Source organism: Nicotiana sylvestris, chromosome 3, assembly GCF_000393655.2.
Source record: "Nicotiana sylvestris chromosome 3, ASM39365v2, whole genome shotgun sequence".
In the NCBI taxonomy this organism is placed as follows: Eukaryota; Viridiplantae; Streptophyta; class Magnoliopsida; order Solanales; family Solanaceae; genus Nicotiana; species Nicotiana sylvestris.
The window spans coordinates 125,002,280-125,021,094 of record NC_091059.1 but is presented as its reverse complement, the minus strand read 5'-3'; the positions used below and the strand labels follow the sequence as shown (position 1 = coordinate 125,021,094).

Sequence of the window (18,815 nt, the reverse complement as noted above, 5' to 3'; positions counted from 1 at the left end):
TGTCTCTGTGTGTGTCGGTGAGACTTTAAGTTTCATTTTTTCTCTTATTATATATATATATATATATTTGAGTTTTCATTGTTATTAATGAAAAAATACTAAACTGTAAAATAAAATTCACGTAAAGTATAAAAAGATAGTTTTTAGGAATTTGTTAAAATTTACCTATATTTTCATCCTTTTTTATTACATGCATTGACTAATTTACAAAATTTTCACTTTCTTTAATTCTCAAGTTTACAAAATAGATAGAGTTTTGATAACTATTAGTAAAATTATTGATACGGGCAAATTATTTATTGCATTCTTTTTATTTTTCTCATTATTGAATGTCATTATGCTTAATTACTACTTCTCACACTTTTTTATTTATAAATAATATTTATTTTTTATAGGTAAGTTCAGAACATAGTTTAAAACAAAAAAGTATCAAAAGAAGAGATAAACGTTGTAGAGGGTAAAATAGATATTTTTAAAAATCAACTTTAATATGAGGATGAGAATGACTATTGTTCAAAGTTAGAGGATGTGTTTAATTTTTAAAGTAAACTTGGGGATATAAATGATTTTCACCTCTGAAAAATACCAAATGAGGCAATTAACTAACAATAATAAATAAGCACAAATACATCACACTAAAATATACAGTTCAATAATTCGGAACAATTGCAAGATTGTTGGAGATTTATTTCCTCTTATTCGACTCCGAAATGGGTAGCCTTGGCTTGCTTTTTTTCTTAGCATAATCTTCATAGTCAGTCTCAATATCATCAGCATAGTCATCGTTCTCGTTTTCATCAACATCATTCTTCTCTATTTTGATCTCTTTCTTCCTCTTTTCCACCCCACCCTTAAGCCAATCCACAACTTCTAACATGCTTGGCCTATTTTCAGGATTTCCATCAGTGCATTTCATTGCAATCAAGATTGTATTTTTCAATTGTTCACGATTGAACTTTCCTTTGAGCCTAGGGTCAGCAATGTGATTAAAGTCACCCTTTTGGAGATATGGAAGTGCCCATTGCACAATGTCACGTTTAACACCATTAGGGAGTTTCTCTAAAGGTTTTCGAGCACTAATTATCTCGAGAAGTAGTATTCCAAAGCTATAGACATCACAACTCTCAGAGACTTTTCCCCACATGGCATATTCAGGTGCTAAGTACCCTAGGGTTCCTTTAACCCTTGTTGTTAGATGAGTAACACCATCAGGTATCAACTTAGCAAATCCAAAATCTGCGACTTTTGCTTGGAAATTTGAATCTATGAGGACATTGCTTGCCTTTATGTCTCTGTGTATGATATGGGGATTTGCTTCATGGTGCAAGTAACTACAAATAAAACAAAAAAAAAAACAATATGAGAGGCTACTGGCCATTCCATATATAAACACATACACACTGTTTCTTCATTTTTAATTTATGTGACATACTTTCCTTATTAATCCGTTCCAAAAAAGAATGATATATTTCTATACTTCTTAAGTTTTTAGATCACAAGTTCAAAAGTTAAACTTTATGCTGAGGCAAACTACTTCAAATAAATTGAAACGGCTTCATTTTTAATTTATGTGACATACTTTCCTTATTAATCCGTTCCGAAAAAGAATGATATATTTCTATACTTCTTAAGTTTTTAGATCACAAGTTCAAAAGTTAAACTTTATGCTGAGGCAAACTACTTTAAATAAATTGAAACGGCCGGTGGGAGTACTAGTTGGGAATAACTTTGTTGAAGAATAAGTGGCCTTTAATTCATCAGAAAAAAAAGAGGGCGGCAAACAGAAGTATACAGAGACCAATTCCAATTGATCATAACTTGATATTATATTTATCATTTGGGAAGGATGACACGCACAAATAGAGGAATGATTGAATTGAATGTACGTACGTACCATAATCCCTCGGCAGATCCAATAGCAATTCTGATTCGTCGAGGCCAATCCAGAAGACAATCAGCAGCAAGTTGGCCATGCAAATGGGTGATCAAGCTGTGATTAGGCATATAGTCATAAACTATAAGCCTTTCATCCTCGCCTGCATAAAATCCTCTTAAACCTAATAAATTCTCATGTCTCACCCTTCCAAGTATTTCAACTTCTATTGCAAACTCCATTTCTGCTTTTGCACTCATCGCCTTTAACCTTTTAACTGCTATCTGAACAATTAAAAAAACAAAAAAGATATTTTCAGTCCAAGAACAAATAATGGAACTAATTTTTGAAAGCATAGTTTGACTTTAGAAAAGAAAAGTGCCAAATTAAATAAATGAGGAAGTAGAAAAGATAGAGTTGATTGCCTCGATGCCTTTAATAGTTCGACCCCAATAAACACTTCCAAACCCTCCTTCACCAATCTTGTTATCATTATGGAAATTGTTTGTTGCGTTAACAAGCTCTTTTAGTGTGTAAATATCCCATGGATAATCCCTGTTCTTCTGAGCACTGGATTCACGAGAAAGAAATAAATTACTTATAATTTCAACTTGGCTGAATTAAAGAAAAGTAAATTAAGCATAGGTAAGGAAGATACGAATATGTCAAGGTTGAGTAGATACCTGATCTGTGGTCTTTGTTCACTACCAAAGCAACTAAAACATCTCTTCAACATTATTTTTGAGGGAGAGGGAGAGAGAGAGAGAGAGGGGAGCACAAGGGAGATAGAACCAGCAAGAAAATGGTGTAAATACATGTCGAATATATCAATGCAAATTATGGAAAGAGTCCTAGAGAAGAGACAAAAGGCATTCTTGGAAGTCAAGGACTTGGTTTTAAATTAATCTTACATGATGTTACATATTAAACAGAAAGCACTCAAAATTGTGAACTTCCAAGTATTTGGTCTTTAATTAAGTTCATATTTCCGTGCCTAAACATTTTGAGGATTTTAATTTGTGTATTAGGTCTTCTAGATGCTGTTTTTTTTTTCCTTTTAAAATATTCTATGATGCTGATCTCATTAATTATGTTAATGGAAAACAACTCCTTCAAAGAATCATCTTAAACAATTAAGCTTAGCTATATGAACTTGTCCAATTCAATCGGTTTAGACTCTAGTTTTTAGTTTAGTTAATCCCTTTACTGAAATTGGATAGGGCTATTCCCAAACTGGGAAAGGTGATGAACTTGCTTTCGCTATCGGTGTTCCTGGGATTTGAACCTCCCAATCCCAAAGAAATGGACATTTTTTTTGGTCAATCAAAGAGACATATATTATAGATTAAGTGATATTACAAGGAGCAAAAGCTGGTGGTGTTGCAGTATTACAAAAAAGTATTTGATCACTCCCACCAACGTGTACTACATTATCCATACAAGGGTTCATCAAATTATCAAGACAAAAAGAGCTGGGTTCCACTTGAAGAGTGGTACATAGAGGGCGTCTGTGAAGTGTGCCCCGTTGGTATGCTAGGAATTCTTTCATTGCAAAAGGAGGTGGTTGTACAAAAACAGCTGTGGAGGCATTGTAGGCTAATGTGGTCCCATATTTGGCGAGCATGTCTGCTACTTGATTTTGCTCCCTATAAGTGTGCATCACCCATGGTCTATCCAGCTGGTGTAGTAGGTACCTGTATTCATGCGTTAATGATGAGTATTGTGGATTGATGTAGCGGAGTAGAGAAATTGCCTCAGTGGAATCCACATTAACTTTCAATGGTGTGAGTTTGTGTTGGAGAGCAAGTCATAAACCTTCTTGTACGCCAGTGAGTTCCATGTAGTGATGATTTCCTATTGGTCTTGTACCCGTATAACCGAGTAACCATTTGCCCGTTGAATCTCTAATTACACCCCCAAACCCCTTTTTTTGGTTTGTTAAACTATAGGCACCATCTGAATTTAATTTGTAATACCTATTTGTAGGAGGATTCTACTTAACATCTATGTAAGTAGATTTGGGAGTATGTGTATTATGATTAATAACCAGGTGGAAATACTCAGCAGCTTGTCCTAGGACGTGCTGAATATTTGGAGGATGATTGATGTTTTCAAAAGCAAGGCGATTGCGACTTTACCATATGTGCCATAAGGCATAAGGAATGATAGTAGGAGAGTTTGTTGGAGTTGTAGTAGGGTTATTGTAATGGAGGAAGCGTGAAAGTTTTAAGTGAGTTTGTTCATGGAATGTGTTGAGATTTCTATTGAGATACTGAATGCCTAGTTGTTGCCATACTGTTTGTGCTTGGTGGCATTCAAAAAATAGATGTGCAATAGTTTCTTCAGTGAGTTGGCAGACCGGTACAATGAATTCTGGGTAACATGAATAGTAAAAGATAACTAGTCGTTGGTAATCGATGATGGCACATTAGCCAAAGGAAATGTTTTATTTTTTGAGGTAGTTGTAGGTTCCATAACCATTGGAAAGAGGTGTTGTTTGATTTGGCATGTAATTGTCTATAGAGGGATTTAACTGTGAAAAGCCCGTTAGGTGTGAGACCCCAATAAATGTGATCATGTGATTGATGATTAGTGATGGTAGGGATATATTGACTATGGATTTTGTCATGTAGATCTTGAGGGAGCTCAAAAGGTATTTTAGGAATATTTAGAACGTTTCCTTCTATATAGGATGCTAGAGTGGAGGAGTAGTCATTGTAGGGTAAAGGCCCTTCAATTAAGTTTCTAAGTATTAGGTTGGTTCCTAGCCAAGGTTCTGTCCAAAATTTGATGTGATTTCCATTGACAACATGCCAGCGGATGCCAAATTGGCATGAGGCTCATCCTTGTTTGATGGCTTTCCAAGTGGAGGAAATATGAGTAGAAGTGGTAGTGTGTGAGTATTTTGAAAGGAGAATTGAAGCCCAGTGGAATGAAGTGATTGAAACAATCTCCAGGCTAAGGATCCTAGTAAAGCTTATTTTTATCGGCTAGATTATGTATTCCCAGGCCTCCACTAGTTTTTGGTTGTTGGATGGTTTCCCAATTAATAAGATGAAGTTTACGTTTTTGAGTTGTGGATCCCCAAAAAAAATTACGCTGATATCGTTATAACCTATAGGTAATATGAGTGGGGAGATTTATCATTTGCATTACATGATTTGGTAGGCAGTTTAGGGTTGCGTTTATAAGAGTGGTCCTGCTTGCCATAGTAAGGCAATTTGTTTTCCAGCCGGCTAGTCTATTCTTAAAGTTATCAAGCAGGAATTGAAAGTCAGAAGTTTTAGGTTTCTTCGTGAAAATAGGATATCCTAAATATTTTCCAAAATTAGATCCTTCCTTCATGTTAAAAGAATTAATCATTATTTCTTTAGCGATTAAGGAATTGTTTTTTGAGAAGAAGATCTTGGATTTATTGTAATTTATAGTGAGTCCTAAAACTTGAGTAAAAATGTTTAGGGTATCTATGATAGTATTAATGCTTTTTGTAGTGTTTTTTTGAAAGTATAATAATGTCATCGGCAAATAAAAGGTGAGAAAGTGGTGGGCCTTGTCTGGATAATTTGAGTGGTTGCCATTGTTGGTAGTTCACTTCCATGTGTATTTTATGTGAGAGCATTTTCATATATAGTATGAATATGTATGGTGATAGGGGATTCCCTTGGTGAATGCCTCTTGAAGGGGAGAAAAAGGAGGAGGTTTGTCCATTAATTAGGATGGAGATTGAGGAAGTTGTTATACAAGACATAATTAATTTTATCAACGTAGAGTGAAAGTTGAAGTAATGGAGGGTTTTGTGGATGAATCCCCATTCTAATTTATCAAAAACCTTTTCGAGGTCCAATTTAAGTAAAAAGGAAGTATGGGCACCTCTTTTTTCTTGAAGTGGTGCATAATTTCTTGTACAATAAGCACATTATCAAAAGCCCTACGGTTAGGTAAGAAAGCTGATTGTTCTGGACTGATGATAGTGGATAAGTTTGGTTTGATACAAAATACAATAATTTTAGTAATTAACTTATATATATAGTGTTACAAAGGCTTATGGGCCGATATTGGGTGATGAGAGTAGGTTGTTGTGTTTTGGGGATGAGGCATAGATAAGTTTTATTTGTTTCAGGGGGTAATTGTTGTGTGTTAAAGATTTCCTTACAAAACGAAATTACAGAGTGATTGACGCGAGGTCAATAGGTTTGGAAGAAATATGGATGTAGTTCATCCGGTCCAGGGGCTTTAAACGGTTGGAAAGTTTTTAGTGCATTAGTGATTTCTAAAGATGTAAGTGGTGAATCAAGTTTTGAATAGTCAGTAGAAGTGATGGTATCATGTGTAGCTTTGAATTGAGGAAGAGTATTATGGGTGTGATTAGTGGTGAATAAATTATGGTAATGTCCTCTATATAATGGTTGATGTCGCGTTGGTCTAGTATCCAGTTGCCCACTGAATTTTGAAGAGTAGTAATACGGTTACGCCTACGTCTTTTTAAAGTTGTAAGGTGAAAAAATTTGGTATTGGCATCTCCTTCTTGTAGCCAACTTATTCTAGACTTTATTTTCCAAAAATCCTCTTCTAGTTTTAGTAGGTCATTGTATTGAGCTATTAGGTCAGTTTCTATGTGTTGTAAAAATTGGCTATTGATGTATTTGGGTGAGGTTTGGATTCCTTGAAGTCGTGCGAGAAGAATTTTTTTCTTATGAAAAATGTTCCCAAAGGTAGTTTTATTCCATTATTGAATATGAGTGGTAAAATCCTTAATGGCAGTTAGTAGGGGCTTATGTAAAGCCCAATTATGTGTAATTATTGAAGTGAATTGAGGGTGGGGGGTCTACATTGTTTCAAAACGAAATATTTTTTCATTAAGCGCTTTGTGTTTTTTTAGATTTAGTAGTAACGGGCTATGATCGGAATGTGTTCGTGGAAGATGATGAACTAAAGATTCAGGGAAAATTTTTAGCCACTCGTAATTTGCTAAACATCTATCTAATCTTTCCAAGATACGATGGGAGATATGCCTATTATTGGACTAAGTATAGTTACCACCTGTATAGCCTAAATCAATTAAATTACAGTGATTAAGATAAGCAGGGAAGTTGTCACTCCTCCTGTTATTAATATGTAGACCACCAATTTTTTCTGTTGAGTTAAGTATTTCATTAAAATCTCCGTCAATTCACCAAGGTAAATTAATTTGGGGATGTAAAATACAAAGATTGTCCCATGGAACAGTACGTGCATGAATATCATTTTTTTGCGTAAATAACAGATAATAACTAAGGGTTAGGGTTGGGGTGTACCTGGACAATGGAGTGAATTTCTTGGCTCGTGGCAGCTACTTGGTCTAGTTTGGATTCATCAGCCTTCCACAGTAAAGCAATACCTCCAGAAGCTCCTTGAGCTAGTGACTTAGCCAAGTGTGAAAAACCAAACTCATGTTTAAGTGACTCATGGTCTTGCATGTGAGTTTCTAGCAGTGCTACCAACGCAGGCTTGTGATAGTTGAGCATGGAGTGGAAGTTACATTTGAAATCAGGTGAATGTGCTCCTCTACAATTCGAAATGACAAATTGCATGGATTGATTAGTGAGTGGGTTGGTTGGAGTGTCCCTCTCCAACGTGGAGGATCAGTTCATCAGTGCTGGGATTAGCACTATGACAAATTTGTCCACCTCTGGGTTTCTTGTTGGACGAATGTTTAGTGAGGAACTAAGGAGTTCTAGTGGACAAGTGATGATCACCTTTTGTTCGTACTGTTCTTTTACGACCTAAGTTTTGTTTCCATTGAGATAGCATAGGATTGGGAGAGTTTCCCGTATCTCCACCATGGTGGATGCCACCTCCAATTGAGCTATTTTGTCGAGTTCGTGTGGAGGTGGACTAGGGGGTTGCACTTGACTCGTTGGTGGGGTGAGAGGTTTCTATGGTGAGGCCTGGGCATGTGGTAGTAGTATTATTGGAGCTATGGATGTACGGGGTTGGATCCAGGGGATGAAGGCTTGAGGTGGTTGCTGGGGTGGGTAGAAGGGTAACTATAGTATGTTGACTGGTGGTGGTGGGGGAGCATTCATTGGCAGTGGTGGTGGTATTGGTATGGCCATTTGTTGGTATTGGTTGAGAGCTGATGATGGGTGAATGGCCTAGAGAAATTGGTTGTATAGCATCAGCCACATACACATCCCTTCTCTGACTTTTTGTGCTATGTTCGCTGGATTTGGGATCATAACTATGACATCCTGGCTGTCGATTTTCATGGTGAATGTCAATGCATGGTCTTGTAAACTCATCTCGAGCCAGGACTGTGGATATAATTGTATAAGTGGGTATTGAGTTATGTATATGGGTGTGGGTTGGGGAGGGGAGTCATTGGGTGGTGACATGGTGATGGTGTTGAGGAAAACTGGATGTTGGAGGAGGTTGGTGTTTGTGAAGGAGATGGTTCTCCGGTGATGAAAGTTGAGTTGTGATATGTTCATAGAGAAGTTGTGTGGGTTGGGAAATAGTGTGGTGTGGTGTGTAGTAATAGGGATAGTAGGGGTGAATGATGATATTACTGGTTGTGCTTGTGCATGAGAGGGTAAGTGAGTCAGTTGATTTGATATAGATAACTAAGTATCAGTAATTTCGTACGAATTATGGTGGCGTGAAGGGCTAGAGTGGGTTTCTTGTATTGGGTGTTGGGCTACACCAGACGTTGGTGTAGTTGTTTGGGTGGGAATAGGGGTTATTGGGCCGGGTTGATGTGAGTTGTATGGGTTATTGAGAAGAGGCTATGTTCCATAACATAGGCCTCTACTTGAGAGCCTATAGAAAGGGGTGAGGTGGTAATGCATGGGTTGGGATTGGATAGAGTGTCAGGCACATCTGTCACGTAGAGGGTGAGCGGGGTATGTGGAGTGGTTTCAACAGATTAGTCATGAATTTTGGTCGGTGGTGTTGTATTTGGGTTTGCATGTGATTTGGGTGCAGGCTGTGTAGTTTCAAGGGCCTTGTCATTTGGGCCTAATGAACTGCCCGGTTGGTCCATGAGGTTAGGATCCATTAGGAGATCAAAGGATGTTTCATTAAAAAATTTAGAATTAGTATTACAACTAGAAGGGTTTAGTTTGTTAATTAATAATTTTTTATTATTTGTGACATGGTTAGCCGCGTGAGAGAGAGAGAGAGTAGGGTTAGAAGTCATATCTGGGAATCCTCTGCTAGCGTATGTCTTGGTGGTTGATGATGCATGTTGTGGTAGGGGTGATTTCCCTTTTGATCTATTCTTGGATGGGAATGTGATTGTTTGCCATTCGGTGGTGACAATATCTAGGTCAGAATTTGTGGTAGAAGGTGGTTGTTTTGGTTGGAGGTTAGTGAGAGCTGTGTGAGGTGTAGTAGTGGTAGGATGTGCTGTTAGGGTGTTGGTTGTCATGGAAGACGGTGAGAAGGATGGGCAGAAGAGTTTTGTGTGACCAATACGACCACATAGTGTGCAGAGCATATTAAGGCCCTCATATTTAAGGGGCATTTCTAAAGGAACTTCTATGCATATTCTTGCATAACGTCCTCTAGTGGTGGCTGACGTGCATGTATCCACCTTGAATAAAGATCCAATCTTTTACCCTACTCTTTGGAGTATTTCAAAGCCATAGAACTCCGTAGGCAGTTCTGGCAATCTTAACCAGATTGTTGTGTATGTGAGCTGGGTGTTGGAGGCTATAAATTTGGGTTCCCATTTGCGTACGGATAGGAAATGATTGAGAACGAACTAGGGCCCATTGTGTAGAGCATTAAGTATATTTTCTTCTTTTTGAAACTTGATTAAGTAAAAGTCGCATCCTAAATCTATTAATAATAGATCCTCTATGGTTTTTCATAATGCTTGGAGTTTAGTTCGAAGAGTTTGGTGCCCAACCTTCCTGCCATACACTTTGACAATGACAGAGAATTTTCATTGCAAGTAAAGGTGGGATTTATCTGCTGAGGTGATTGGTATGAAGGTGTCTTGATTGAAGTTATTATTGGATTCGTCTGAGAAATCTATGAGTGAGTGTGTTTGGTCACATGTATCTGGATAGGCGTTGAATTGGTTGTTAAGTAGTAAGGTTTGGGCGAAGGATAGGGATTGGGTAGAAACATTGGCAGTGCTGGGATTTGGAGATGGAGATGTAGGTGGAACAAGATGCATGGAGCTGATATCCGGTGGTTCCGGTGGTGGTACGGCGGTGGTGGTGTTGTTCATATCTTATATTTCTTATTTTTGAAGCTCACTAGTTGGATGTAAATCTTTAGTAAAGAAATGGACATTAATACCATTTGATGGGATCACTTAATCAAATTTTAATTATAATACAGGAATGTGCTAGCTAACTCGCGTTTCCAATAATTCTTTTTTTCTCAATATTCATTTCACGTAAATTTCCACATTCCCCATTTGCTTTAAAATTGAACATAAAGATGAAGCTTTAAGTTGGAAGATGAAGATATCTGGTAGTTTGCCTTAGAACTTCACATTTTATTTAACATAAATATGAACAGTAAGAATTAATGTACATTACCTAAATTTCATTTGGACATACTCCCTTGTCCAATGTATATGTAACTACTATCATGCGGGAATTAGTTAAACTCAAAAATATTTATATTTGACTATGATTTCTTTTCAAAATCTTCTAAAGTTAAAAAAGTATGATATGTACACACCTTTTAATATGTTTTCTTACTATGTTAGTTTTTATCTTTTTAACATTGATGAATCGTGTGAATTCACAGTAAGATAATACTTTATGCCTAATATTTGCTTGGAACAGGAAATAGTAACATTTATTAGCCTAATCATAATTGTTTTGTTTTAAGATATGGAAAAATTTATTAGCGCATTCTCTTCATCGTACTGGGCATTTAGTTGGAGTCTGTTATTGGCGTCAAGTGCCGAAAGGGCTTGCCCGTTTACAAATGCCACAAGACGAGAACATATAGCCCATATATAATTTGGGCCGTACTATAGCTGGCCTACGACTAGGTCAATAGTAGCCAATAAAAAAAAGGAATAATTGATTCAAATAGCCGCTCATTCAACCACTTAAACTAAAAATAACTAGTGTATAATTATGTATAATCAACGTACAATCTATATATATGGCTAGAAAAAATAAACAATGGGTATGACCGGCTATTTGTATAAAGATATAATAAAAAGTTTTATGTATTTATTTATTATTATACTTAAAAAAAAGATAAAATTTTATGTTCATAATATTTATTTACGCATTTGATTAGTTTATCTTGAAAATATATTTAAAACTTTTAAGTAGTTTGTGTTCATTTCTTTCTCATGAGTTTCGAAAGATATATAATTCAAAAATTATTTATACTCTTTTTTAATAAAAGGAATAGATAAAAATATCAATAAAATTTAAAATTTATAAAAATAAATACGTAGACACCTGTTATTTATTAATTTGTATTTTAAAGTATATATTTTAATATACTTAATTATGAATATACCTCATAAAGGATCTAAGTGTAGAATTTTCATAGTATAAGGATTATAAGTGTTAGATTTTAAAATAAAGAAAGTGTATCAGAAACTGAGTCATATTATAGGTGCTTAGTGTATTTAACCCTATAATTAAACTAAGAGTTCATTCGGCCATCGTGATTAGAAAAATAATTCCAGTATAAGATTTGGAATTACTTAATGCTGCATTCAGTTGATAAATTTGCTTTCGGTATAGCAATACCGCCATAATCTTTACATCAATATAATCTATCTATATTTATATCTATCTATCTATCTATATACTATATTAAAAGTGGGAAGCCCACAACTAAAAAGTTAAATTACCAAATTATCCCTCTTATTAATCTAAATTCTTTACTTATTTAAATAAATAATTAAAATTAACAAATTTATTTGAAGAGGTTACCCTTCAGATTGTATATTGCTAATGTGACTAACCGTTCCTATTTTCTATGGTTTTCAACCGTTGCTACCGTTGGCTTAGGTATGCATGTCATGTAGCACAAGACTCGGCCTTTTCGTACCCACATCCCTCGACTCTGTTTCTCTTTGAGATTTTTTCCTTCCTATACTATATATGAAATTTTATTATCAAATATGTGCATAGTATTTAAATTACCCGCCTAGTCCATATTTTTCCTACAATTTTTGTACCATTCGTTTATTAGGAATTAATAGGGCAGAATCTTCCCTTAATAACGCGCGAAAAATGAGGAAAGAATCTTGGGATTGATTGATTCTACATTAATTTTAAGTTTGAAACGGAAAGGAGATCAAATCATATCACGGAAATCATTTATCTTCAATTTATAATCAAATTCTGTTCCGTTTCTTTCTCACAATCGCTACAAATCAAAATCTCAGCTCGTCATAAATCAAAATCGCTACAAATCCACCATTGACAGCCATTAAAAAGCTTGAAAGCTTTGAATTCAAATTTGGGTTTTCAAAAATCATTATTTGTTTGGATTGGGTGTTGTTGAAAATAATTGAGAATATGGTTTGGAGTTTATATCTCAATTTTGAGGGGTTTTGGTGAAGATTAGACTTGGTTTTGACTGAATTTCAGATTGAAACTCGAAGAAGAAGAAGAAGAAGAAGAAGAAGAAGAAGAAGAAGAAGAAGAAGAAGACATATTGCAGAAATTATAGATAAATTGTAGATTATTTGTATTTTGATTGTAGATGCTTTATTTTCTGTTTTCACAAATAAAAAACGACTAAAACTTCTACAAATCTTCTGAAAAAACGCAATTATGTCAAAAATCCCAATTATGCTACAATTGAATGAGAATTGGGATATTAAAATTCAATGTACCCAGTTTGTAGATATTTTGTAGATAATTTGTAGATTTTCAACATAGATTGTAGTTTAATTGTAGTATAAATGTAGATACCCTTACAAATAATACTGTTTTATACATACTTAAACTGGTTTGTAGTTTATTTGTATATGAAGAGAAAAATTTTGTAGTCAACATTTTTTCAACATAGATTGTAGTTTAATTGTAGTATAAATGTAGTAATTTTGTAGATAATTATGAAAATAATATTGTTTTATACATCCTAAAACTGATGTGTAGTTTATTTGTAGATAAATGTAAGAATTTTATAGATATAACCGTAAAATCAGACTTTCATAAAATTTGAAATATATGTGGCACATGATGTAAAAATCTCTTTTATTTATTTCAAATTCTGATCAATCTAACTATAACTACTTCATATTTTTGCTGTATCAAATTGTATATAGTGTGCGAAATCAAGAAACCCAAATTAGAAATAGAAAAAGTAAAACAGAAGTAAAAATAAGAAATGGAGAATGGAGAAATAGAGAACAGAGGAGTTTCCTCGTCGGAAACCGTCAACGGCGGCGAAGATGTATTTAGTTCAAATTCTGATCAATCCAACTGTAACTGCAATTTATCTACAATTTCTGCAATATGTCTTCTTCTTCTTCTTCTTTTTCGAGTTTCAATATGAAATTCAGCCAAAACCAAGTCTAAATCTTCACCAAAACCCCTCAAAAATGAGATATAAACTCCAAAACATATTCCCAATTATTTACAACAACACCCAATCAAAACAAATAATGATTTTTGAAAACCCAAATTTGAATTCAAAGTTTCAAAGCTTTTTAATGGTTGTCAATGGTGGATTTGTAGCGATTTTAATTTGAAAACCCAAATCTGAAATATCATGATGTTGTTGCGCGAAGCTTGTTGTTCCTATGCTTCTGTTGCTTTTGTTTCACATTCGTAGTGCACATTTCGCCTTCACGTTTGTGAATACTGTTCTGTTTAAAAATCTTCAATTTTCTTTGAATTTAGATGGAGAATTTAGTTTTAGAAGATGAAAAATGGTAAAAAGAACATGGATATGGGTAAAATGTGGGTGGGACTGAGGAGTTAGGAGAGAGAAACGTGCAGATTCCTTTAATTAAAGAGTAAATAATGTACAATTAATTATACCCTTAATTAATTATAATATAGAATTAATAATTTAGTATACTAAGTGTAATTAAGTCAAACCTTAAACATTGAGGGTAATAAAGTTTCCTGGCATAAGAATGTAAAAATTCCTTTCTGTTTCCATGTGACACCCCTCAAGTCCTGGACGTTATTTGCTATTGGGTCTTCGTCAATTGGCATCAAACTCGGTAATTACATTAATTGATGGAATTTTGGTTCATTTTTCTTTTCAAAAATTTTATTGAGAAACTTACATTTGGAATCTTATCTTTCCTTCCGATCCAATTTTAACTAAGATTTTTGTACTATGTATTGACAACGTACATAAAAAAATAATATACTTTTTTAATTATAACTTATCACTGTTACACTTTATGTACATGATTATCTTTAGATACCTTTTAATGCAGTCCATTTTATACTTTTTTCCTCCTTTATCCGTACTTTTCTCCAATATTCTTCCTTTTCGTCTTGAGAGCTAAACAGGTATGTTTTTGACCATAAATACCCTAGTTATAAAAATCCTTAAATATAAATATATTTAATTATATGTTTGTTAACAATAGTATTTGTTAACAAGAAGAAAACTAATTTGATTTGAAGTATCATTTTTAAGATGTCAGGAGTATGTCTTTTTAATAAGTAACTAATTTTTTTTTTAGTTTATTCAACCGTTGGCTTTAGTAACTAAAAGTCATATATGTATTATTATATTATATATTATTAAAAATGAGAACCCCAGAACAAAAAATTTAAATTATCAAAATATCTTTTTAAGTAACTGAAATACCCTACTTTTAATTTTATAAATATTATCTAATAAATAATATTTATTAAATAGGTTGGAAGAGAAGAAAACTATGTGATGTGCCTTTCGGAAAAGTTGTGTTCATTCAAAATCGTAACTAACTTCTTCTTCTAACACAAATGCCACAAGTATAAGTGCATAAAAGTATATATAATCTTTGATGTACAAAATTGGCCCTGCAATCCGTTCTTATATCTCCCAAGTTAAACATGCATATTAACTCTATGTTAACGGTGGTGATCACTATCTCAACCTTTTTATCTTTAAAGTTCATGAATAAAAACTAAGATAAAATATTATTGCCATTAGCATTTATACAATTATTGTTACTTTTCTAAGATTTATATTAGCTTTGTTAATTTTTTAAATAATTACACTACTTACATTAAAAATACAAACTATGAAGTACCATTGTTATATTATGGTAACTGCTAATATATCTTGGTTCGATACTTTTTATTTTTTACTTTTTTAGGATGCTAAGTCAAAGGATTAACAACTATTGTATAAGGAAAGTTTCCAATCAGAAGATATTTTCTCTTTTTATGTATCAATTTTTTATTTTGCTTTCTTTTAGGTGGGAGATTGAGGAGATTTTTGTTGCACTATTGAGCCAAGTTTCTATTGCAGAAGGCGGCAAACAAGGACCAATTTTCTTAGTTGTGGTTTAAATAATTTTAAATTCTCGAAGTGTGTGGAACATGATTTCTAATTCGAGAATTCCATGTTTGCAGAAAAAACAAAAGTAATTTATCCTATATAAGATATTTGGTGTTCAAACATGAATGGTGATGATGAACTTATGTTGGAGAAGCCACAAGGTTAGTTTTACCATCTTATCAGTGTTTTGGTATTATATCAAGTGATCTTACGCTTGTTTGTTTATTAAATGTGGAACATTTTATATGACCGATATTGAATAAATTCCACATAAAAGCTTGCACAAATCCTAAAAGAAAAGTCAAAGAAGGGTGAAGAAAATGCTAAATTGTGGTTTGGTTCCATTACTTTATAATGTAGAATGTTCTTAGACTGATATGGTAACTATATCATATATCTTAAATCGATGAAGATCTTTATATTCTATTTATATGCAATAAGTTTGTCAAAAGAAAAAGGAAAGGTTGTCAATCATGGAATCCTTAGATTGATTTTTGTAAAAGTACATGAGCAATCAACAACGTTAACAATGAAAAAAGTTGATGGGATTATTAGATCAAGGTTGTGCTTTCAAATTTTGAACTATATACTCAATAACAAGAAAAACAGCACCCAAATAAAGATAGAATAAAAAGATTGGGTGACGTAAGAAAGAAATTGGTAACACAAATAGGAGGTTTAAAAGAACTAATGAAACATGTGAATGCACTAATTTTATCCATAAAGATAATTAACCTTCTGATAATTAAACTAATGGTGACTCTAATAATGTGAATGAAACTGACTTTGACAAGGTTTAAGACAATTGATTATATTAATTGGGATTCGCATTTGAGATTTTTAATTTTTTCATGTACGAACTATAGATTATTATATATTTATGTAATAAGTTTTATTGTTTTCCTCTGTTATAATTCTTATTTTATATTTATATGGAATGGTATCTAGAAAAAATATAGCATGAACACTTTAGGACAATGAAGTCGTGTGGAATAAAATTTATGATTAAATAAAATAAATTAGCATATAAAAATGTACAAATTACATGCGAGTTTTCATGAAAAATGTCTTGAGTGTCATCAATTTTTATATGGGAATTTACCTACAAAAATAAACTAGACATTATTATTTTTGCTTCCAGAAAAATTACCTAATTTTTTGGGGAGTTAGAATAAATTTCCAGGTTCATCGAGAAATTTATTTGGAACTTACCTAAAAACTTTTGCCAAAGGATTTTACTAGAATTTTTAAATGAAGCTTTCATGGGATTTCCTGCATAAAAGATTCTTGTAGATATACTTATGGATTTTCATCGACATATTCTTGTAGAATTATCATAGGAAATCACATTACCATAACTTTTGGCCTATTGTTTCCTAAGGATTTACATGAAGTTTTGAAAATTACTTGTAGACTTTTTCCCATAAAAAATTTCAGGTAAATTTGTTTTGTTGACACTACTTAATTAAAAAAAAAAAATGTGAAAGAATTCGCATGTAATTTACAAATAAATTTATAATTCCTAGGTAACTTATCTAAGAATTTAAAATCTCTAAATGACTTACTTGGGGATTTACATATTTCTTTACGTGCCCAATTTTACGTTGCACTTTCAAGAGAGATATTAACATCGACCAACAAGAATCTTAAACATGAAAAAATTACATTAGGAATATCATCTATAAGGAAATATCAATTGAGAAACGCTTCATTATATGTATGTACCTTATAAATCAAAATAAGTAAGGAAAATACATGTACTTAATTAAAATTTAATTTTTCTTCTTCATAGATTTATGTGATATCCAATCATTTTGACTACAACAAACAAGTCATCATACAACGATCAACATTAATCGTTTACAGAAACTTGCACTTTATTTGTCTATGTATATAATTATGTACTGAAATCTTTATTTTGTTTGGTATTATTTTATAAAATCGTATACAATATGACTCGGTATACTCGTGCAACGCACGTGCCGAGAAACTAGTTACTATAAAAGTAGGAAGCTCTCTTGTGAAAAGTCAAATTACTTTAGTACCCTTCTTAGCATAAAAAACTAAATACTTTACTTATTTAAAAACAAAAAAAACTTAAGCCTCCGAACAGCACAACCATTTCAACCCTCGTGCTCCTTCAGTCACAACTCACAACTATTCGCTATAAGCCACCGCTTCATACTCCCTTGTATTATGATTTCTTCGAAAAATAATAAGGAAGACAGAAAGTAAAATTAACTACTTAATTAAAGTGTTCGTCTTTTGATATCCACCAACTTGTGCGTAAAATTTTAGTTGAAGATCAGAAATGGTTTTTCTATCCATTTTGCCTCATTCTCCAACTTTAAGGAAGGAATAATTTTATTGCGTACTTTGATTTGATAAACTTTTTTCAAATTTAACAAGTAGAGAGATAGCTATATCAGAAATTAATTCGTTTATGTAAACTGGAAAATCTCATGTTATATTTGTTTCACTAGCACCCTTGGAGAAAGTTTGGTTTGATTTGCTAGAAGGAGAATTATTTTTCCTTTCTCTTGGTATACAAATTCAAGTCAAATTCCAACCTAAGAGCATGTTATGATCTTTCCGCAAGGTATGTTTCTTTACTATTATATGCTTAAAGTTGCAGGCATAATATCTCAGTACGAACGAGAGGGAGAATGGAGTATGTTTCCAGTTTGACATCGAATAGTTTAGTCTTTTAAAGGTACAAAGTAGGTATGTTGAGACGTCATTGCTCAGAAATGCAAAAAATCCTAGATCCGCCTCCAAATATGACTGCCACCAAAAAATAGATAAGTCCTTCTTCATCTTCTAAAAGATGGATATCCATAAAAGAAAGAAATGATAGGAAAACAGTAAATATTCGTGGTATATGAGGATGAATAATCAATAGTTTGTGCATTTATTTTATTATTTGTTGATGAGACACAATTGACACATTAATATATAATTCTGCTCGGTTGTTTATATGCTAATTGTATATCAATAGGTGTACTAACTTTTTTTTATATTCAAAAAGAGATTACATGAACAATATAGAAGTGCGTAACCTATTCAAAATATTGTAGGACAATGCCCATTATTATCCAACTAGCTATCCAAAATTAATGTAGCTTGTTTGGCCAAGTTTCTAAAATCGGCTTATTTTGAGAATTATTTTTTTCTCAAAAGTATTTCTCAAAAAAATATTTTTGGTGAGAAAAAATTTGTGTTTGATTTATTAATCTGAAAAGCTTTCAACAACAATTAGTAGTTGTCTAAGCTTTTAAAAGTGTTTCTATATATATTTTTCTCAAAAAATATTTCAAAAAAAATCATACCTTTTTCACTTCTCAAAAACTGTTTCCGCTTCTATCCAAAAATACCTTTTTTCCCCCAAAAACTTAGCTTTAGAGAAGCTTGGCCAAATAGGCAAGCTATAAGAGTCTTCACAAAAATCATAGCCATAAGGTCCTACTGTACATGTTGGTGAGAGTGTAACTCTCATGTACTCCTA

At 33.1% G+C, this 18,815-nt stretch overlaps 1 protein-coding gene across 1 annotated transcript; it reads right to left on the bottom strand.

Annotated features, from left to right (window-relative positions):
• Window positions 1-590: 590 nt before the first annotated feature.
• On the bottom strand, window positions 591-2,754 carry LOC104224155 (PTI1-like tyrosine-protein kinase At3g15890). Its single transcript, XM_009775741.2, has 4 exons — window positions 2,557-2,754; window positions 2,299-2,443; window positions 1,895-2,157; window positions 591-1,331 (listed from the first exon to the last, which is right to left on the bottom strand). Exons 1-4 carry the CDS (start codon window positions 2,688-2,690, stop codon window positions 686-688), a joined length of 1,188 nt encoding a protein of 395 aa, XP_009774043.1. The 5' UTR covers window positions 2,691-2,754; the 3' UTR covers window positions 591-685.
• Between the last annotated feature and the right edge of the window lie 16,061 nt (window positions 2,755-18,815).